We start from the raw sequence: 25,096 nt of genomic DNA, 5'->3' as shown, positions 1-25,096 counted from the left end.
ATTAAGCATTTTCAAAATTTTACATTCCTTATTCCATCATTCTTTTAAAAATCTTGCATTACTTAAAACAAACTTCCCATCATGAACACAGACAAAATGAAAAACAAAATACGCAGAATACAAGAAAACATACATGACTGGAATTTCTTTAGCTCAATTCTGTTTCATTTAAATACATCTCATTCTGTTACATTACAATCAAAACTCCATTTCACAAATTAGAATTGATTCAAAAACACATGTATGTAACTAATGTAACAAAAAAAAAATTACCTTTAAAATCCGGCTTTGTGTGTAAACAAAAGGAATGCCGAACATTATAACACATCTCCCAAGATGATGGTCTGAAAACAAAATTAATATTTTTCTCACTCTTGCCCAATATAATTTTATTGAGTCTAAACAAATTTAAAAACAGACAGCTAAATGTAAATAAATTTAAAATTCTAACCAAAATCCACTCCTTCAGAGACTTTTCCTCTAGCAACAGAGAGAAGAACTGCTCCTCTACCATTTTCGCATGCCTAAATTAAAACAATTATATAAAGCATATGAAATATAATAATCATTCAAATATAGAAAATTTTTTGCATAATTAATTTGTAATTATAGTAGAATGCATGCATTGAGAAAAGAAAATTATATAAATTTCTCTTTAATTATTATGAATAAAAAAACATTATAATGAAATATGTAATGTTTAATTGCATACACACATTAATGGTCTATATAAATCTTATTTAAATGGGTAATTTACCTTCACATAATTCAATAAAGCCAAGCTTGTTTCACCAGAGTCTTGGGTTTCCATAAACAATAACTTACGCTTTAAAATATTATCAATAATTCCCTTTAAAAATAAAATGAATGAAGTTTTAAAAACACTATTTAAAACAATGCAGAACTTTTACATGGACAATTTCATATTCAGTTTTACAGTTAATATAATTCATTATTTAATAACAACATGAAACACAATCAAGTCTGAAATTTACCGCAATGCATTAATAAATAATATATTCCTACATAAAAGAATATTTTATTTTAAGCACAACAGAAAATTAATTACACATATTTTTTCTTCTAAATTTCATGCATACAAGAAATTTATGCTAAATCAATACTTTTACATTAAAGAGGTAGAAAAAATTACACGAAAAACCTGGAGATAAGATATTTGTGTGAATCCCTTAGGCCTGGACCAAAAAAAAAAAAAAAAAAAAAAAAAAAAAAACTATTTTTTGAGTGCATTAATTTAATTACACCATTTAAGTACAAAAGAACGTGCTTTGCATTAAAAAGGATTGCTTTAAAAAAATGAGGGCATCAATTGCAGACTTCAATATTCGAAAATCAACAATTATTTATCTGCTACACATATTATGCACATTTTCTTTTGTTGAAAAATATAACTTACAGTCAAAATAAATACATGAAAAATCTCAAAGGGTTCAGATTTTAATATTTGCCCAAAGAGTTTTTTTTTAAATTTTAATATGGTTTATGAACATATATTATCATTAGAGATGGCCCAGGTAAAATAATAAAACAATTTATAAGATAACAGATGAATATAGATTTAGCCTAACATGGGACTAGACTAATATACTATATATTCATATATTAGACTAACATGGGACCATTATGCATCTTGTGTATATTTGAAAAATGGGGGGAAAATCACATAATTATAAAAAAATATTTAAGGTTTTTAATTAACTATATCATCTATTAAATGCATTTTTATTTAGCTAAATCAGATTCAAAAGTAAAAAAATAATATTCTTAAGAACTACATTTGCTGCTTTTAAGCAACTTAGTTTATTTATCAATAGTAGGCAGACTAAATATGAAAGATAAATATCTTGCATTGTTTCCAAATGGCAAGAAACTTGAATGAAAAATGAATTGTAAAATCGCATTTCAAAACTAATACTTTTAAGGTAAAAACAAATTTCTGTCTAAATAACACGGTGTTCAAGAATAAATGGTTTGCTTAAAGTAGTAATTTATTAAACACAAAAATTTGATGTCCAAACATATCAGTTATACATATACATCCTGGTGCTACATATGTAAATAGTCAAGGCTCTACTGCTTATATAGAAAATAGAGCACTATATATGATAGATAGGCTGCAAAATTCTGTAACAAATACAAAGAATAGTATAGGATAAGAAATACAAAGCATATTGATTTGGAAATAACAGTCCACTCCCTATTAAACACCTGCAGATGGATTAACCAAGCCATACATCAAAATATGTTAAATTTGTTTATTGTGAAACAACGAAAATATTATTTTCATAAATCATCAGTATAAAACAAACCTATATAATAAAATACACAAAAAGGAAAATATATAGAATAATAAAAAAGCGATAGCAGATGATGTCATGGTATTTGGGAGTTGTTTTCATCCACAGCAGTAGATAATTTAATAGTATATAATTCAAAATGTACTAACACTTTACAATTTAAAAAAAACTTCAGACTCTTATATGAAAGTTTCAAAGACATTGTTCACATGCTCATTTAAACAGTATTCTTAAATGCTATTCATATAGTTTCTTTATTTCTAATAATTTATTCCTCCATTACCACCAATGTGTTCATCTTGTTTCGAACAATGATATAATAATTTCATTTATTGATTTCATTTATCACCTTTGGGTTAAAGTTGAGTTTGAAACCCCTTGAGTTCAAAAACCAGATTAAACTACTTAAAAATTACAGGTTAATTTTTCATATTACTTTTCTCTCATTTACAATATGAATTATTAACCTCGTCTATGTTTTCTGAACTGCCCTATGTGATTCCAAGTGAACTGTGGATTTTGTCCTGGCATTGCCCTGATAAACAAGTAAATGATTATACTTTATATTAGAAATAAAAATATGAATTCAGTCAGATCTTATCAATGGAAACAAAGGGAAACCAAATTAAAATGAAAGATGAAACATCAGTAAGCATCACCTTTAAAAAAACATCAGTTCTTTTAAAATAGAATTACTCTTCACACACTTACCTGCTCATACCAAGTAGCCACAACCGCTTCCATGTACGTGTAACTTGTGAAAAAGCCGACTATACCATCAGGAACAATACCAGACATTTCGACAAGCAGGTTTCCATAGTTACGAATCACGGCTAAGAAAATATTTAATTTTGAGAGCTAATGAATAATTTATTATAAATCAGTTTAAAGAGCTTTAAAATAGAATTTCTATTTTAAAATGAAGTTTCAAATTATAATTTTACATGCATTTATATAAATCATTGAATGCTTAGATGCACATATACATTTAACAGAAAATAACGATGTCAGCAAAAAAAAAAAAAAGTCCTTGAAAATTTTGAGACAGGTAGAATGCTCATAATTTGACTGCTTGAGCTACAATTTAATATCAAAGCAGTAAAACACTCATAATTTGACCGCTTGAGCTACAATTTAATATCAAAGCAGCAAAACACATTATCTTTTCAAGTAAATTCCAAATAATGGTCAACGATAAATGCATATACACAATAATTTAATATCTGTTCCTGGGCTTCCAGTTTAAATTCTGCTTCAATGGTTAAAAATGAGCAAGATGATAGAACTACATGTACCAGTCTGGCAAGAAATTTCTTCTTATCTTTAACCCTCCAAGCATTATGAGTTTAGCCCTGAAATTTCAAAGTTCTTTAAATTGTCATGAATAAATGGTATTTTCTTGATTACAATTAAAAAATGCCTCTCTCGCTTTGTACCTTCATTACTTTTCTTCCTAATACATTCAACCCAAAATCGGAAATTCATTAAAAACTGGCAGAAATTTTCACGTATAATGAATATGAAAGCCACTTTTTCATACGAAATTTTCCGTCCATAATGCTGAAAGGGTAAAACTACATCTTAGTAACTGCAGTATAGTACCATGAAACCATATGTTTGACACATCATAACTTTTCAGGTTATGTGCCAGAAAATCCACCATTCAACAATAACAATAATTAAAAGTGCACTTTTACAGCTTCATAATTATGTTATGAATAAAAGTCCTTTAAAAAATTATTTAAGAGATACTTGCAAGTTACTGCATTTTATGTTTCTATTTTGTTTTAATTTACTGCGTTTTTCAAGAAATTGAATGAATTCTTCTTTAAAATGCTATTTTTTAGTACACTAATTATATTAATGCAATATCGCATTTCCACTACTGAAAGAAAAAACATTGCAAAAAACAGAAAATAATTTGTCTCTCAAAAAAGCTTTCAGGTGGATACCTGCTACTTAAAAATTTTATGCCATGATTCCTGATTTTCTCCAGAATTTCTTTCTTCACTTTCGTTTACTATAAAAGCATTGCTGAAATTTATAATGATGATTAAGTGCAATTGCAACAATATCACTTATTTATTAGTAACTTTCATAAGTTTCCTTAACATGTTAGGAGTTCTCCTATTCTTCATTAATTTTTTATATATCATTTTTATATATTAAAATAATAAATTTAAACAAACTGCAAAATAAGTTTAAAACCAGAACACATTTATGTGCTACAAGATGCAATAAATCAGTGTCAATATTAATAAAAATAAAAATAAATTCGAATTATATTATTATTGGAATAAAGAAAATTTATTTTGTGAAAGCAAAAACTATTGTAAAAAAAATTAAACAATACCTGCTCCAAAACCCAAAGAAACCTATGTTTGGAAAAAATTCATTTCATACGAAATTAACACAACAGATAAATTTTTTAAAAAAGGAATGGATTTTAGATCTCCCAGTACATTATCCACAAAGGGTTGGTATAGCAAGAAAAGTAAAATAAAAAGCTTTTTTCTGAACTGCCAAATGCACAAATATATAGATAAACAAACCAACATAATTCAAATTAAATCAAATTGAGCCAACTCTCACAGGCAGGAAAGGAATAGGCACCTTGCCTCAAAACAAATCTATCGGGATATAAAATTGAAGTGATCCAATAAGTTGAAAATACAGTACAAAAAACTGTTTTAATTAAATTAATTTTTATGGAATATCTTATACAGTCAAAAGTCGTTAATTCGGACACCCATAATCCGGAATGATCTATAATCCGGACCTCAAAGCTAAAATCTTTCTGCGCATGCGCCGCGTTGAGGCATGCGCATAGGCCTTGAGGTATGCGCATAGGCGTTTACGCGTGCGCGCAAGACCTTTACGACTGCGCATATGCGTCTGCGCAAGCGCAGAATACGTTTTCGCGTGCGCGTTTAATGTATAACGGACGGTATAAGCTAAAATTATCTATTTCATTTAATGTTGATGATTGTGTTGTTCCTTAATCTTCGAATTGGATCCGGCTTATTATTTTTTGCAGACTGTAACAGCAATTTTATAAAAGTAAGCTTGAACTTTCGATTATGTCAAAAAGAATTTCCGATGCTGGAGCTCCCAAAGGATCTACAAAACGAAAGTATGTTTCGATGTCCATCAAACAAAAAGTGGAATTGCTACAAAAAATGGATAAAGGCATATCCTTTGTTTATCTAACGGTTCCGAAATCTGTTTATCAATTTCACGCTGCTCTGCGTGGGGTGGGGGAACATCGTGGTGCGCAATGACCTGGAAGTTGATCTGTCAGCACTATCGTTATCTTCAGGGCAGATGTTTTTATTTTATTCGGCTTATAATTCCTTACTAAATGTAGTATTTCAAGTCGATGTACTCCGTCTTTGATATGATTTAAATCAAATTCCTCGTCATTATAAATATCACGAATACAAATCAAGTAGTTTTCTGGTTGCAATTTTCTAATTTCGGCTATGCGTAAGGTATGCTTTACGCATGCGCGCGTTGAAAGAAATGTTTAATAAAGTAAACAAATAAAAATTAAGCTTCTTTTTTTGTAAATTTTGATACCCTTTAAATCATAATTGTTGGCAGTGGTGATAAAGGCAAAGCATATTTTGCTTTCCTTAAATAAAGCTAAGACTAAACTAAATAAAATTCATGCTTTATTCCGTAAATAAAATAAAAGAGCTAACACTGTAGCCTTTACATTTAAAATCATTTGATTGAAAGCAAACTAGCATAATGCTAACTGATAATCCACAAGAGAACAAGAACACTCGTTGATACCGGCGTACATATATATTATACTCGGCCAACCCGCCGATCTTGACGTCAACGGCCAATCAGCGGCAACCACGTTAGCTTACCGCCGATCGACCTCCGATCAAAATTTGCATGTGGAAAACTAAAGCCAACAAACGGCCCTCTTTTCCCCATGCAAAGACAAAAACAAAACTTTCACAGAAGTTCATAGTTCAATTCCATTATACGAAAACATTTATTGTCTTTAAACACTGAAAACATCTAAACAAAACTTTTTTTAATTAACAGCAGTCGCTGCTTTTGTAAATAAGTCGGCAGTATTTAATTTACTGGTGATAAATTCAAGGTCAAACACTCCATCATTTACTAGTCTTCTAACAAAGTGATATTTTACGTCTATGTGCTTGGTTCGGCGATTTTCTATTGGCGATCTAGAAAAATCAATGGCAGACTTGTTATCACAAAATAGTTTACACTCTCTTAAATTAAACTTTAAAATTTCATCTTGTAAGACATTTTTCGTCCACATTAATTCCTTCGCTGCTTCAGATAAGGCGATATATACCGCTTCCATGGTTGATAAACTTACACATTTTTGTTTAACAGTTTTCCAGATTACCGGTACTTCATCTAAATATAATATAAATCCTCCCATGGTCATCTCTATTACGTGCATAATCAGCATCTGAACAATATAAATTTAGATGTTTAATCTTCGATAAGTTTAACTTATATAATTTAGTACTATTGAGATAACCAAGCAATTTCAACAATGCTTCCCAATGCCTAATTCCAGGATTCTCCTGAAATTGTGATAAGATATTCACTGCATATGTAATATCAGGCCTTGTCCTGTTACCTACAAAAACTAAACATCCTAACAGATTTCTAAAGGGTAATGTATGCATTTCCGCAATTTCTACACTTGTAGATGGACAATCTAATTTTGTAAGAATAGTGCCCTTAGCTATGGGAAGTGAAGTTATTGGTATCTGGAAATGTTTAAATTTTTCAAAAATTTCTTCGATATATTTTTGCTGATGTATAAAAAGCCCATTCTCATTCTCTAAGAATTCAATTCCAAGTAACGTTTTAGTTTTGCCTAATACTTTAAGATAAAAAAACTTACTCAGCTGTGAAATTACTTTATCTATACTATATTGATCTTTACTAAAAATCACAATATCATCTACATATAACAAGAGAATTACATTTGAACCCTTATAAACACAATTACACCATTGTATTTTCTTAAAATGTAGATTTTCTAAAGTACTTTCAAATTCACAAAACCATTCACGGCCGTAAATGGCCGTGATGTAGACCGTAAATGGCCTTGTGTAATAAACACACTTTATTTTTCTCTTCGAAAATCCCTCTGGTTGGGTCATATATATTTTCTCATTTAGGTTTGCATATAAATATGCGTTCTTTACATCTAACTGACAATTAATCCATCCATATAAACATACCAGTATAGTGAAAAATATTCTTATGATTGAAAAATTTACTACAGGACTGTAAACGTCATCAAAATCTTCACCTCTATTCTGCCTGAATCCCTATGCTACTAAGCGTGCTTTGTATCTAACCACTTCATTCTTTTCATTTCTTTTTAGCGTATAGACCCATTTGTTTCCTATTATAGTTTTATTTTCTGGCTTTTCGACTAATTCCCAAACCTTTCTTTTCTTTATTGTGTCGATTTCTTCTTTCATTGCCTTATCCCATTCTTCGGCATTTACTGATTTTCGTGCTTCTTTAAAATTTTGTGGGATAACTATTTCTACGGAATTTGCCTCTTCAGACACAGAGCTAGTCTCCTGTTCTACGAAATTAACTTTCCCCGAGTATTCGTTTTTTCCACTAAAATCGAACTTATCTTTTTCATATTTAATATTTCTTGCCTCACAATACTTTTCAGTATCATTATAGGATCTAAAACGGGTGTCTGTTCCCTCTACATAATAATATATGTCTGTACGTGTTCCATCTGGCCTTTTAACTGCTTTTCTTTGCCAGTTTAAGTCTGATACTTCTTTCGGAGTAGATTTGTCATCTGACAACTTTATTTCTTCTCTAGAAATTTCCTGTTCTTCATCTGATTCTGCTAATAGCTCATATTCCTCTAGTCTTTTAAATTTAGGTTTTGATTTCTGTTCCAGGATGCCATTTGCTGCATACAGTTTTTCATCGAACTTCACATTACAGGTTTCTATTAATTTGCGTTCTTCTGGCAGCCATATCCTATAACCCCTAGTTTCCTTCGCATATCCTACCATGATTCCTTCTTTGCACCTCATTTCTAATTTATTCCTAATCTGTTTTGGCACGCCAACATAGGCTTTACAACCAAATACTTTAAAATAAACAACACTGGGTTTTCTATTTAGGAACATTTCATAAGGGGTTCGGTTGCTTTTATGACATACTCTGTTCTACGTATGTACGAAACAGCCAAGAGCTTCTGCCCACCATTCTTTTCCCATTTTACCATCATTAAGCATAGCTTTAACTGCGTCTAATGCCGTTCGGTTAAAACGTTCACACACACTGTTCTCTTCTGGGGTGTACGCGTTCGTGCGTTCAACACTAATTCCATTTTCGGCTAAGTACCTTTCGAATTGCCTGTTACAGAATTCCCCACCATTATCGGTGCGTATACTTATTAATTTTCTATTCGTCAGTCTTTCCATTTGCCTATGATAATTCTTAAAGTTGTAGAACGATTCGTTTTTATTTTTCATACAATACACTGTTACTAATCTACTATAGTCATCTACAATAGCAAGAAAATATTTACTCCCACCCTTAGATGGAACTGGTAGTGGGCCACAAACGTCTAAATAAACCAACTGCAATGGTTTATCCGATCTCTTCGGAACAGATTTAAAAGTTATTCTACTAGATTTAGCAATAATACACGATTTACACATCTCTATTGGTTTTTCAATTTCTGGTAACCCTTTCACGCTTTGATTCTTACTAGTTTTCTTAATATAATCAAAATTTACGTGGCTAAATCTCCGATGCCATAGCACTGCATCGTCTACTTTATTTAACTTTCCAATTTCTGTACCGTAACCAGCTTCCCTTTTACCTGTTGCATATCTAAATGGTTTTACGTGATAAAGTCCGTCATATCGTTTAGCGTAGCATAATCTATCCCAATTATTAAAGTATATCCACATCTTCCCTTTTGAAATCACAAAATGAGCACCAGCCTTTTCTAACCTTGCTCCCGATAATAAATTTCTTCTTAGATTTAGATTACATAACACATTATCTAACTCAATCCAATTTATTCGATTGCCTACTTTTACTGCAAATTTGACAGTACCCTTTCCTAGTACTTTACTTTCACAATTTCCTACAGCTAAAGACATACGTATATCGTTTATTTCTTCGAAATTTGTCATTAAATTTCTATTATTACAGAAATGAGTTGTAGCTGCAGTATCTACGACCCAATTAAATTTATCTGCGTTACCTCCTTTATCTGTAGTTGTTACATAATTTTCTACTAACATTAATTCTTTATCTTTAAACTGTCCATTTTTATCGTCTATTTTAAACTTCTGATTTTTACTTACATTTTCTTTACATTGAGCAACTAAGTGTCCAAATTTATGACATCTGAAACAAGGTCCTATTCCCCATTTTTTTCTTAGATTTAGTTTTACTTTCAACTTTATCTTTCCCTGCGTTTAAACTAATAGTATTAAACACGCTTACCTTGCTGTCTTCTAAATCGGCAATTACCTGGCGAAGTCGGCTTTCTTCCCTTACCAATTCTTCAGCAATTCTTTCCAGCGTAAAATCTTCGTCCTTCCACCTATATATCAACTGTACAATGCCGGAGTATTCCTGGGGTAATCTCCTTATTGCCTGGAATCCTTTAAAAAGATCTGCCAAGTTGTGACCAGCTTCAGCCAACTTCTTTGCAGTCATTCTTATCCTTGCGATGAATAATCCTATTTCTTCATTTGGCGTATATCTAATACTAAAAAATTCATCCAGTAACTGAATTATCCTTGCTCTTGTTTTGAGTTCGAATTGCTTCTGTAGAACTTCCCACGCTTTTTTACCACTTGAACATTCTTGTATCAGCGGCCTGAACTCAGCTTTAATTCCGTAATATAATGTAGTGAAGGCTCTGTTCTCTTTCAGTGTGAACTCCTGCTTTTCACGCCTTGTTGCACTTTTATCTAATTCTTCTTCTTTGTCCTCTATGAAGCTCCAACAATTTCTATCCAGTAACAGCATTTTCATGTCGACTTTCCATCGATCCCAGTGTTCATGGTTTAACAACTCAAAACCTTCAGGTAGTAATGACATCTTCAATTAAGTGTGAGCACAACGACTTGAACAAACTTCTAAGACAGGTCAGCTTCTTTTCGTGGATAACGGCCCTCTTCACCTACATTCCTTCAATGCTGAGTTGAACTGGATGACTGATTAGCTGTTGGCGCTGGGCCCATAACCCTATTGGCAGTGGTGATAAAGGCAAAGCATATTTTGCTTTCCTTAAATAAAGCTAAGACTAAACTAAATAAAATTCATGCTTTATTCCGTAAATAAAATAAAAGAGCTAACACTGTAGCTTTTACATTTAAAATCATTTGATTGAAAGCAAACTAGCATAATGCTAACTGATAATCACACAAGAGAACAAGAACACTCGCCGATACCGGCGTACATATATATTATACTCGGCCAACCCGCCGATCTTGACGTCATCGGCCAATCAGCGGCAACCACGTTAGCTTACCGCCGATCGACCTCCGATCAAAATTTGCATGTGGAAAACTAAAGCCAACAATAATTGCTCATTATTTTATAAATTACGGTTTCATATTTTTATTTTGATAATTTCTGCATGCCATCTTACCAGATTTAAACTGATGATCTATAATCCGGAATCGCCGAAGTCCCGACGAGTCCGGATTAAAGACTTTTGACTGTACATAAGAAAATAATTAATAATAAAAAATGCAAAATAATTCAATAAATAAATATATTATTTATAACACATCAAGAAATATTATCTTAAACAAGATAATTTATAGAGCAGATAAACTATTAAATTTATATATATATATATATATATATATATGTAAGCCTCCTATAACACTGCAAAATAGGTTCCTAGAAAATGCACTCCTCTTTGTAATTTTTTTTTTTTTTTTTTTTTTTTTTTTTGTAGTTTTTGTATTTTAGGAGGTTTTGTATTCCTTTCATTCTTCTGACTTTGGTATGTTTACAGAAAATTTTGAAATTTACTTCTTTTCAATCTTTGTGGAATTGCTTCTAAATTTCTTACTATTCTTACTTTTGTCTATTCTGATTAATTTTGAGCAGCAAACTGCATGGAAATAACTCTGGATAATTATGTTTTTAAATACAGATTTGTGATAATTTATATATTGTAATATTTTTATTATATTACGATATATATATATATATATATATATATATTACGATATATATATATATATATATATATATTGTAATATTTATATAACTTTCACCATCAGTTTTTTTCAATGGAATCTTCAACAGTTAATACATCTAAAAGTTTTTGCAAAGGTAACATTTCTTCCTTATAGTATAAATTACGTGACATGTTTGCAGCTTTCTCTTCTACCACAAATGAACTACATTACAGCAATGCGAATAGGTGCGCTGGGTCTGAAAGATCTGATTCGATCAAAACAAAACTTCGAATCAAATTTCCGACAAAAAACTTCGGAAACATAAAGAGGATGGCCTTGGAGGAGACTACACTGAACCACAACCACTTGAGAAAAATAGGGGTGTTTTTAAAAAGGTTTCTTTAATCGGCTAGGTCCTCGCGGTTTAATATTGGTGTGGATTTGTATTGTATTGTGTAACTGTTGTTGTCAGAAAATGTTTAAAATTGTTATTCTAAAAGTTTTACCACTAGTAGATGTATGAAAAATTTATAGAGAAAGAAACTGTAGTAATAAGCTGGAGTGTGAAGTTGTAATGGATGAAACTGTATTTAAATTATTTATCTTCTTGAATTGAGAATAATATTCTATGTTTTACTAAAAAGCTCATCGGTTATTTCGATAAAAACTGCAAAATAGGTTACAGCCTTTTTTAGAGGTTCCACCAAGATACTGGAAATTAGGAGTGCAATTATCAATTCAATGGTGCTGGTTTTCCAATCCCAGAAAATTGCTGAAATTTTTAGAACAAGTTTGCTAGTATCAATTGCCAAGTTTGTTTATTTCGAGGAGAAACAGATGCCAGAAATCTGCCATTTTAAAGCCAGTTTTTGAAGCAAATCTTTCAAAGGTTATCTTCTGTGCTTCTATAACTTGCATTGGAGCAAAGAATTCTCAGAACAGGATATTGCTGATGTCCGAAGATAAGATTAAGGTTTGGTTTTGATAAAAAAAGTATTTAATGAGTTAAAGTATTTCATTTCAGAATTATATTTAAATAGTGTAAGTTTTCTGTTTAAAAACAACTGATACTAAAAATATTCAGCCTAAAATTATAGTTGATATTTGTGGCAAAGAAGTATTTAAAAACTTATTATTTAAGTTTTACTGTTATTAGTATAAACTATTTTGTTTATTGGAACAGTTGAATTTTTTTATTTTGATAATTGGTATGTGAAAGCCATTCTGGCATTTATTAAAAAATATATATAACTTCTGTGTTTCTGAATTTGTTGCCAAGCAGTGTCTGACCATTTAATTTGTCTACCATTAGCTGAAGTTGAAATTAATTGTGAACCTGGTCATATAAAGACAAAGACAGCTGTTGTTACAACTGATCCAGCAGATATGTATTCGGTAACAAAACTGCCCAATTGTTCTAAGATAAACCATTCTTATATTTAGAAAGGATAAATGCGGTTTTGATACGATCTTAAGTAAAAAGATCTCGTGAAGAGGATCGAAGTAGAGACACCAAAATGGAGAAACTAGAAGAACTGACATTTAATTGAGACTGACGAAGATATTTTACCCCAAGCTGATGAGAAAGACATGGAAATTAAGAAAGTAATTAATGTTAATTCTAAGGAATTAACTGAAACTCAACATCAAAACAGATATAGCCTCATTGCTTAGGGAAGCTAAAAATGATAATTCCAGCAAGACAAATGATTTCAAAGTAAAAGAAAATGGGTTTTTGGTGAAAAGGAAAATAGACAAAAATGGAAATGAAAGGGAATTAATTGCTTTTCCTGAAAAATATAGGGATCAAATAAAATCATTATGTCATGATAGCACATCCGGACATTTAGATGTCGTCAAAACTTAAAGGTAAATTAACAAGATACTTTTACTGGCCTAATTGCTATAAAGAAATAGAAAAGAATGTTAAAACAGTGATCCATGTCAAAGAGTGGAAAAATCTAATGATAAAGCCAAAGCACCTTTGACACCTTTGAAAGTACCAATTATTCCAGAAGTATTTTCAAAAATTAACTTTGACGGATGCAGCCCTTCACCGATAACGTCAAATGGCAAAAGATATTTAATTACAGCTATTTGATTAGCTTCAAAATATCCGGATGCTGTATCTGTTTCTAATATTGGCACAATGTCATTAATTGAAGCCATGTTACAAATATTTAGTAGAATGGGTTTCCCAAAAGAAATACAAACTGATCAAGGAACTTCCTACATGAGCAATCTAGCCATTTAATTTATTGAAAAATTTGGAATAAAAGTATCTAGAAGATCTATACGCCATCTGTAAAGCAACCCAGTTGAAAGATTTCACCAAACGGTCACATTTTAAAGGTCTTATGTGCTGAAGCAGTCCCTGAGTGGGAGAAACAAGTTCCCGCAGCTCTATTTGCTTAATAACGCACGAGAGTAAGGGATTTACACCTGCAGAATTAGTATATGGCCGAAATCTTAGAACACCTGTAACATTATTATATGAACAATGGATGAATCCTAAAGGCGAAGGAAATAATGTTGCTAAATATGTTTTCCAATTGATAAATTGGTTAAAAACATGTAAAAGTGCTGGCAACAGGTAAAATGCTGGAAATGCAAACTAAAAGAAAAGTGTGGTATGATTGTAAGTCTATTAAAAGAGAATTTTCTGAAGGAGATATAGTATTAATTGTATCAATGAGTAAACCAAATAGACTAGCAGTTGAATGGAAAGGTCCTGGGAAGATTGAGAAAAAATTATCCAAAACTAATTATGTTGCGAGATTCGAAGGAAAAAAGAAGACCATAATCAAGTCTATCATGTTAATATGTTGATATAAGCTTATCATAAGCGAGCAGAATTGGTTAACTTTATGATTACAGAAGATGAATCTGAAATTGATGAAATGAAGGAAAATTTCCCAACTATTGATTCTGAACCAACATTGTTCGATTTTGAGGAAATTAAAAAAAGAAAAACAGTTCCTTGAATGATAAGCTAAATGAACAACAAATTCAAGAATTGCATGATCTGCTGTTGACATTTTCAAACACCTTTTCTAATATGCCTGGGAAACACATTTAATAAAGCATGATATTCAATTGACAGAAAACACACCGATCCACTGTAAACCATACAATTTCTCCTAAACAAACAGATATATTAAAGACAGAAGTTGATAAAATGCTTCAATATAAAATAATTAAAATAGGAGATTCAGATTACAATTCTATTATGATTTTAGTGGAAGTAGCAGGAAGAGATCCTAGACCTCGTATTGACTATAGAAAATTGAATAATTTGTCTAAAACACAATTCTTCCCCTTTACTAATATCCAACAATGATAGTAAACTGTAGCAGGTGCAAAATATATAACTCTTTGGGATTTAATAAAGGGATACTGGCAAATACCGTTAATACCTAATGCCCACATATTAGCTACTTTTGTTACAAGTTTCGGCACATTTAGACCTACCTATAAAGATGCCTTTCGGACTTAAAAATGCACCATTTTCATTTAGTAAAATGATGGCTGAAGTCCTTCGCAGTTGTGAATTTGAAGTCCCATATTGAGATGATGTGGCAATCTTTTCAAACACCTGGCAAGAACATCTAACTCATCTGAAAGCCGTTTTGACAAAAATAAAGGATGCTGATTTAACCATTAAACCTATAAAATGTAAATTTGCTCAAAATAAAGTAAAATAACTAGGAGAGTGTTTCTCAACCGTCGGTCCATGAAGTATCCAGCTATCTGTTCAAAATCCAAAGTGTCATTGGCCAACAACCGATATTACAACAGCACCTACATTACAATAACAATTGTTTACTAGTTTAAAAAATAATACAGTCAAAAGTCGTTAATTCGGACACCCATAATCCGGAATGATCTATAATCCGGACCTCAAAGCTAAAAACTTTCTGCGCATGCGCCGCGTTGACACATGCGCATAGGCGTTTACGCGTGCGCGTAAGACCTTTTACCACTGCGCATACGCGTGTGCGCAAGCGCAGAATACGTTTTTGCGTGCGCGTTTTATGTATAACGGACGGTATAATCTAAAATTATCTAATTATCTATTTCAGTTAATGTTGATGATTGCGTTGTTCCTTAATCTTCGAATTGGATCCGGCTTATTATTTTTTGCAGACTGTACGAACAATTTTATAAAGTAAACTTAAACTTTCGATTATGTCAAATAGAATTTCCGATTCTGGATCTCCCAAAGGATCATACAAAACGAAAGTATGTTTCGATGTCCATCAAACAAAAAGTGGAATTGCTGCAAAAAATGGATAAAGACATGAAGAATGTGACAGAGAGGTTAGTGAAAACGAAAAAATTTCGATTGACAAGTTAGTCGGTATTCTCGATACAACAATTAACGGGACTTGAACAGCGGAACTTTGTAACTGAACTAGAAATTGTGTCTGTTTATAGAATTAAAGAGAAAGTATTATCACATAAAACGAAGCAACTTAAAACAACTTACATTGAAAGAAATGTTTAATAAAGTAAACAAATAAATTTTTTTTTTTTTTGTAAATTTTGATACCCTTTAGATTATAATTGTTCTTTATTTCATAAATTAAGGTTTCATATTTTTAATTTTAGAATTTCTGCATGCCATCTTACGAGATTTAAACTCATGATCTATAATCCGGAAAAATCGATAATCCGGAATCGCCGAAGTCCCGACGAGTCCGGATTAACGACTTTTGACTGTATGACCGATGATGAAAAATATAACAAACTGGCAACTATGTCCACTATTAAAAAAAAAAAAAAAAAAAAAAAAAAAAAAAAGGGGGGGTACAGTTTATATCTCCCACTCTACTGGGCAGATTGACAAAATTCAAATTGCGTTCTTCATGTCTCGAAAGCTCGACTTAGGATATATATTAGATTTATATATAGCACTATTCTAACATAGGTATTTTGACACAAAATCGGACTTTATCTGAAATAACATACCAATTTTTTTCATATTTCGATTCTACAACTCAAATTACGCCTAAATATGAAATTTTGTAAATTTGGAGCGAAATTTACGGAGAAATTCACAAATTTATGTTGGCAATTTTTTTTTTTTCAGTTTTCGCTAAGAATAGTTCACTTAGCGAACTTCTTAATATATGGCAACCTAGTTTCCTTTCCCGTGAGAGGAAACAAAGTCACAATCGTTCCTTTTTTCCAAATAATATTCTTTATATTATATTTTTAATTATAACTGTTATTATTTTAAGTAATTTTTTCTTTTCGAATTTCATTTTAATTGTTTAAGTTGCATGGTTTTTTTTCGAATAACTGTTTTAAAAATTTCTATTTCCCTATTCGAACTGCGTAAATAAAGGTGCAGTGTTTATTTTTTTTTCAAATAGTTTTCTTTATATACATTTTTGGTCAGTTATTATTTTAGGTAATTTTTAAATTTTTATACTTTTATTTTAATTATTTGTGTTGCATTGTCTCTTCAGATAATTGCTTTAAAATTTTCTATTTATTCCTTCGAACTGAGCATTTTAAATATATTTATTAATATAAATTTTCCAGAATTTGATTTTATTTATTTGAATTACGTTTCTTTCAGAAGAATACTTTGCAACTCAGACTACGATGCGTTTGAAAACTGCATATATTGAAAGAGAAAATACAGTAAAGCACAGTTAACACGCCTTTCAATGTTCCATTCAGAAAAGACATATATAAATAAGAGAGATGTATAACCGACATTTTAACTTAGGATGACTTCCATACACTGCTTTAAACAGTTTTATCATTGTGCCCACTGCTTTACACAATTTTATCCTACATTTGATTTGATTTCTTAAAATGTTATTCATATTTTAGTCAAATATTTTATTTTTGAAATCGCAAGAATCAAATATCATAAAAATTAAAATGTTTTAAATTTAAAAAAAATACAAATACTAATTTTATGCAAAAATTTTTTCTTCTCTTTTTCTTCAGGCATTCTACTTTATTCTTGCTCTTTTCCTTAGGCATTCTGAAAGTATATTAAAAAGCATCCAACTTTTCGAAATATCTTGGTATTTCTGACAATGATTTTAAATAAAATTATCGTCTTCCATTTCATAAAGGCTCACAAACGGCCGAGCGGTAGAGAATCATTGAACACTGGTAGTTCACTCTGGGGTTCGAATCCCTGTACACGGGCTGGTCGCATGGGCGTTTTCATGGATTTTCTCATGTGTACCGTGTATGCCAGCTGGTTTCTCTTAGAAAGTTCTTCACGAAGTATTTGGTCAAAGCCTTTATCAGTCTTTAGAGGCTAAACATTTTGAAGGTATAAGATGAAAGGAAAGAGTGGGTTCATCAAGAGGTATTGGTTTATTTAATTATAACAAAGCACACTAGGTCTATCTGCCAAAGGAGAGGGATGCCTTCGTGGAGTACTTTCTAAGGAAAACTGGCTCGCATACACGTTACACACGGAGAAAACCACGAAAACGCCCATGCAGCCAGCTCGTTTGCGGGATTCGAACCTCGGACCAAACTACCAGTGTTCAGCGACTTTACCGCTCGGCCGCTGTTTCATCAGGAGGAAAAAAAACATCTTTAGGTGACATCCACATACATCACTGGATAAACTCCTCAATCTTCAAATAATTCGACTGAGAAAATCATGGGATTCTCCATTTATGATACGATATAATGTTCTATAATGTAATTTAAATTTATACAACCATATAGTAAAATCAGTCGCTCTTCATTTTAATCTACAATGATATTGCTTTTGTCTTTTCTTTGCAAAAGAAATTGAATATTCATTTGCACTACGGCTTGGTAATTTACTAATGAGTTAACAAAACTTAAATTCTGCTTTTTGCATCTAAAAATACAATATTTTAAATATTTACAAATAAAATATTAAATTGGAGATTTAATTGGAGCCTCACCAGTTGCTTAGCATTTGAAAATTGTTAAATACTAATTGTTTGTTGCGTAGTCTAACCCATGCTGCATGGTTGGTTTTCGTAGTTTTCTAGGTTCTCTTTACAAAGGTTCTCCATGAAAGCATCTTAATCAAATAGCTCCCATGTTCTTTCTATGTTCAAATAAACAACTAACTTAGTTTAAGCGCGATTTCTAAATGAAGTTACTATCAAAACCCGAATACTCATTAAAAATCATGTAGCTTGCCAATCGGGAATAACATGAAAGATACGGCGCCAATAATTGAATTGCTGTTACGGTACGCTGTTTTTAAACTAAGATGGGCATTCCTTAATTAAATATAATTGATTTGTAACTTCTACTAGAGCTGACGGTAAAAATTGAAGTGTAAATAAATATTATCATGTGCAATCTTGATTAATATAAAATTAAAAATATTTGTATAGAAAAATATTTGCATTCAGACAGTAAGTTTTTTGAAATATTTGCAATTACTTTATAAGAAGGATTTATTAATAACCGTAATAATTACTTATTATACTACTGATGATTAGGAATCAGTTCTTGACAATTACATTCTAAATTAGAATTTTAAGGATATAATGAAAATACGCTACGCACAAAAATACATTTTAGGATAAAAAATGAGTTGATTTTTTATGTTTTAAAACCTCTTAAATTCATTTAATAAACATCGTATCATCATTGTTAATTGAATTCAGAATGTTGGGTACCATTTATATAATTATTCTTACTTGTCCACAGAACCTGCTGACTTATCCAGCCATTAAGTAGCTGCAGATCATTTCTACATAACCATTGAACTTCCATTAATTCAGTCTCTAGAGGGTTGTATGTTTATATCATAATTTGACTTTTATAAAAATGATTATTCTAAGTCTTAAATTTCTATAAAAATATACTGTGCTTTAAAAATATGGATGATAGTATCAGCCGCTCTTTCAGCCACTTCATAAGCAACAGTTTGTTTAGAAATAAATTATGCAGTTAATGTCATAAAATATTTTCATAAAATTCAAATAAACATCAAACTAAAATTCTCAGTTTCAGACAATTCGATTTAAACGCAGTAAAGTAGCAGACGATAAAATGCCGAAGGTAAATATTTACTCTTTTTTAAAAAAAGGAAGAAAGACAGAAATTTAAGAAAAAAATAGTTAAAAATTTGAATAATATCATCTATAATTTTAAAAAAATAGCTTTCATATAGTATTAATAAATATTTATTGAGGTAAAAAATTTCATATAATTAATTCTCCATTAAATTTTACTTGAAATTTAAGGTTAAAAATAGCTGTGGCAATTCACTGTAACAAAAATCCATAAACCACATTTGGCGTTATTATCGCCCAAAAAAAAGATGCCAAATTTCAAAACGCAAAAATATGTAATTTCGTATATATCTTAGAAAATTTTGAATAAAACAGTCTAATTTATATAATTATATAATTTATATAATATTTATTGAGGTAAAAAATTTCATATAATTAATTCTCCATTAAATTTTACTTGAAATTTAAGGTTAAAAATAGCTGTGGCAATTCACTGTAACAAAAATCCATAAACCACATTTGGCGTTATTATCGCCCAAAAAAAAGATGCCAAATTTCAAAACGCAAAAATATGTAATTTCGTATATATCTTAGAAAATTTTGAATAAAACAGTCTAATTTTTTGCAGATATGCTTAAAAATACACATACTTTAAGACGATGATAAAAATTTTATAGGTTATTATTAAAAAAATTTTTTCGAAAAATTTATAAAAATTATTTAAAAATAGAAATTTAAAAAATAAAACACAAAAAATGGGTAAATTTTATTTGGAAAGCACCAAAATTTCGAAATGTGAAAGGAAAAATAATAAAAGTTTAATAAAAAAAGAGATAATTATAAATATTTACCAAATTCAATTAACATTGAGGAGCTACAATTTTGAGAGCTAATATTTTAAAAACTACGCGTACGATTTTTACAAAACTTGGTATTTTGGCATAATTTGAGTCGTAGAATCGAAATATGGAAAAAAATTGATATGTTATTTCAGAAAAAGTCCGATTTTGTGTCAAAATACCTATGTTAGAATAGTGCTATATATAAATCTAATATATATATCCGAAGTCGCGCTTTCAAGACATGAAAAATGCAGTTTGAATTTTGTCAATCGGCCCAGTAGAACGGGAGATATAGCACCGTCCCCCCCCCTTTTTTTAGAGCAGTGTACCTAATCACCTTTCATAAATTCCCGTGCCGTACCTTAGTACACCAGTTAGTGTGCCCTTGTCTGCCTTGAGTATCGCTGATTACTTGAACGCTGAATATCTATCATAGAGTTTAAGGAATCTTTGGTTAGGTTTCACTTTTTATCTTGCTTATATTCTTATGCGTACTTTTAATAAATTTTTTAATAACTTCTGAATTTAATACTGTGCTATAACTACTATTTCTGTAACTTTAGGTTGATTAAAAATCAATAACCAGGATGAGTAAGAAGGCGCATTACTAAATTTCATGCAAAGAAAGGATTCTCCAAAACCAAGTACGTTGTCTGCCCCTTCGAATACAGATGAAGGTGAGTATAGTCCACAATCTGTCAAAACGAGAAAAAGCTTTGTAAGGCACTATATCGCAGACTAGTTGAAATATGGTTTTGTCCTTTGGCCACAATCAGAAGAAAATTGTTCAAAACCTGAATGTGTTGTTTGTAGAGATGTTCTTTCCAATGAAAGCATGAAACCATCTAAGCTTTCGCGGCATTTACAAACGAAGCACCCACAACTGGAAAGCAAATCCCTGGACTTTTTCCAGAGAAAACGTATGGAGATGAAAATTCAAAAGGATGCTTTTAAAAAATGTTTCTCAGATGATAAATCCTTTTAAAAGCATCGTATTTAGTTGCTCTGCATAATGCAAAATCTAAGAAACCATACTCAGTTGCTAAAGTACTTGTCAAACCTTGTATGATAGAGGTGTGTTGTGAAGTATTGGGCCAATCTGCGGCAGATAAAGTGAAAACTCTACCTCTGCCCAATGATACTATTAGACAAAGAATATGTGAGTTATCATACAACATAGAAAGTCAACTACTGCAAGATATTTGTAAATTGAAATGGTTTGCTGTCCCAAATGGATGAGTCAACTGGCGTCTCAAATAGTGCCATTTTATTATGTTATGTTCCTTATACTGACTATGCAATCAATGATATTAGAGAAGAATTGATGTGTTGTATCAAACTACCATCCTAAAATTCAGTGCTGAAATATTTAAGGCAGTTAACAATTACATTGAAAGTAACTCCACTGACTTGAAAAAATGCATCGGTTTGTGTACTGATGGCGCTGCTGCTATGACTGGAAGACATACAGGTGTTGCAAAGAGAATAACAGACGTAGCATCTGAAGAATTAGTAGTCACTCACTGCATTATTCATCGTGAATATTTAGCAGCAAAGAAATTGTCCCCACAACTGAATGACAATCTTCTGGAATCGGTAAATATTGTACATTTTATCAGAAGTAATGCCCTTAATTCAAGATTGTTTACAACTTTATGTCAAGAAATGGGAACGGATCATGTACAATTAATTATTGTTGCACGCCAAAATACACTGGCTATCCAGAGGGAAAGTCCTTAACCGATTGCATGAGCTGAGAAATGAGGTACAGTTGTTTTTAAATCAGAAGGGATCATTATTGAGCAGACATTTTCAGAATAAAGAATCGGTAGCTTTGCTTTCATATCTTTCTGATAGACATACTTTCACTGATAAATGAACTAAATTTAAGTCTTCAAGGTAGAAATAATACCGTTTCCAACTTCTACATTAAGATTAAAGCTTTCAAGAAGAAACTGAAACTCTGGTACAAACGTGAGCAAGAAAACACTTTTGATATATTTGCTTCTTTCTTTGATTACATTAATGCTAATGACATGGATCAGAAGAGCATTATCAGCGTCATTTTGAAGCATTTAAATGAACTTTCTATGGCTTTTGATCAGTATTATCCCCCACAGAAAGATATGCGTTGAAGTAATCAGTAGATAATTAATCTATTTATTGATAATTACAATAACAATCTTACTACAGTCGAGGAAATAGAACTTATTGAACTATCTTCAGATCTAGGACTTAAATCACAGTTCAATTCAATAAATACATACCAGTTCTGGATAAAGAATGCAACAGAATACCCCAATCTTCATGCAAAAGCGTTGAAGATTTTATTGCCTTTTTCCTCAACTTATTTGTATGAAACTACATTTTCGGCTATGACTTTTATTAAGACGAAACATCGAAATCGACTTGCTCTTGCGCCTGCTTTACGTATTACTGTAACTGGTTTAAGGCCTAGGATTGATACTTTAGTCAGCAACAGAGACCAACAGCAATCTCATTGATTTTTGTTGTTATTTCCTTTAATTAGGTAATTTTTTTTTTTTTTTTTTTTATCTAACTATGCTGTTTACATTTCAATTCACTGTCAGAGTTCCTAGCCACATTTTAGTTAAAAAAATAAGCACCTATAAGCACTTTTCAAGCACATTTTAAGAAAAAAAATAAGCACCTGTCTAATTACATTATACACAACTGCATAACCTTAAAAGAAAAATTAGACTTGCAATTTAAAATATGAGCAATGCAATATTTATCAAGAGAATAAGCATTACCTCAACCATGGAAAACAACTTTTTTTTTTTTTTTTTTTTTTTTTTTTTTTTTAAATTTTAAATGACAGTTCAATTTACAGAATTAGTTCACAATGAGAGAAAAAAAAACTATGCAGAACTAAACTATATTACAAAATTTAATGATGAAATTTCAGTTCAAAATATAGAAAATAAATAATAATAAGCCATATTAATTGTATTCGCTTGGCACCTAATACTAAATACAATTTATTTTCCCACTCATATTAATATTTAAATAATTTAAATCAAATTCTGAACATTTTCTAAATTTTCATTGCATAACAGTTTTCCCTTAACATATATTCCAAGCAAAGTAATTTAAGTAAAAAAGAGGAACATTTCTGAAATCAGGAGACAGGAAATTGCTTCATGCAGTCATCCTTAAACAGTAAAAGCTTAACTAACCCGCATACTCGGAAATTGCCGAATATTCCATATAGTCGAGCATAACTGGAAAAAGAGGAGTGGGGAGATTTTAGCCGTTCTTTAGATTTCTCGGCTAAATAAATGATTTTGAATATCATATAAAAATAGACCAACGGAACTGAGAAATATTCTGCATAGAAAGCACAGTAAAACTCTTTTAAGTGTTCATAAATAAATCTTAGACTGAACATCAAAATTAATTATCTCTGCAAAATATCGCAAACATTATTGCGCAATACGTGCGGCGTAATTCTTCCATGTGATATTACGCAATCGGAATCAACAGCTGCCGGTATTCGGAGAATAAAGAACTAAATAAAGGAAAAGAAAGAGACTTACTAATCTGGGGTGTTTTTGATTCTAATTTTAAACAGATTGCGTTAAATTTCCGCAATTTTCATTCTTCGCTTGGGTTGGGTAGACCGCAAAACTTTTAGTCCTTTTCAATCCAGATTGGACAGTGACAAAAAAAAAAAAAATAAAAGTCCGCTGCTTCAATATTAAAGATTTTGCGGAGAAAGGGGAGAACCTCCCAACCTCAGTTCTGTATAATGTATTGGGGGGGGGGGGAATATTCTGACTATTCGATTACTTTCCTTTTATTTAAGCCATTCCGAATATTATTCCTTAGAAAGCTAATTTGTGTAAAAATACACCCATTTTTGGAAGTTTATCTACACTTCAGCAGCTACTGCAACTATATTATTATAAATATTCATATATATGCTCATAATATAAGCATAACGATCATAATAAACACGAATATGAACTGACCACGCGGAACGAGAATGCAAATTATTAAAATCTTGATAGAAATTCAAACGTGTGTAGTATATGGGTGGGCGGAAAAGGAATACCGAATTACCGGAATTTTCTACGGTTTTCGCAATTCTTTGACCAAAAAAACGACGTACACCTGTCTATACCAACGACTTCATATAACAGGTAGACGGCTCACCCACAGAGAATTCGTCTGCTAGGGTGTCTCCAACATATACCACGTGACTAATGCTCTTGGGGAGTGATAGCTTAGGCTGTTCATCGCCAGTTTGGCCCGCTTTTGATATGGCAGATAGTACTTTTTATTTCCGTCTGCTAGCAGTCAGCAGACAACGGCCTCGAATTAGGTTGTTCGATTTTTTACAATTATATTTAGTTATAACTGAACCCCTTTTTTCCTGAATATTTTATCTATATTTTTAATAATTGCTTTAAATTATTTTCACCATTGTTTAAGATGTTTAGGTTAAATAATTTTAGGAAGAAAATCTAAAATAAATAATTAAAAAATTGAGATGGAAACTTTAATTTTGAATAACGTTAAAAAATTAATTGCACTACTGTTATATTTGAGAAGGTAAAAAAAAATCTCGTTTAATTTTAATGCATTGCATCCTAAAGAGAAAAAGAAAATCACATTGTATTATATGTATTTATGCCATTGATTGCCTTTCTTTTCTTGAGATTATATTACTGGAACAAAATAATGCAATCTTAATTACTGATTTCCACACTCAT

At 31.0% G+C, this 25,096-nt stretch overlaps 1 protein-coding gene across 6 annotated transcripts in view; it reads right to left on the bottom strand.

Moving 5' to 3' along the window:
• Positions 1 to 25,096, bottom strand: part of Xpd (general transcription and DNA repair factor IIH helicase subunit Xpd) — a 149,320-nt gene that overhangs the window by 58,479 nt on the left and 65,745 nt on the right. For all 6 annotated transcript variants that reach the window (XM_085815933.1, XM_085815932.1, XM_085815934.1 and 3 more), the window contains exons 18-21: positions 3,030 to 3,151; positions 758 to 850; positions 452 to 524; positions 274 to 344 (exon numbers count right to left, since the gene is read on the bottom strand). In XM_085815933.1, the coding sequence (XP_085672059.1) occupies positions 274 to 344; positions 452 to 524; positions 758 to 850; positions 3,030 to 3,151 (359 nt within the window). The remainder of the gene's footprint in view (positions 1 to 273; positions 345 to 451; positions 525 to 757; positions 851 to 3,029; positions 3,152 to 25,096) is intronic.

This window comes from Stegodyphus dumicola, chromosome 4, assembly GCF_044657685.1.
Source record: "Stegodyphus dumicola isolate Sdum_Otavi_A_Nest chromosome 4, ASM4465768v1".
Taxonomy (NCBI): domain Eukaryota; kingdom Metazoa; phylum Arthropoda; class Arachnida; order Araneae; family Eresidae; genus Stegodyphus; species Stegodyphus dumicola.
This window is presented reverse-complemented; position numbering and strand designations above follow the sequence as displayed.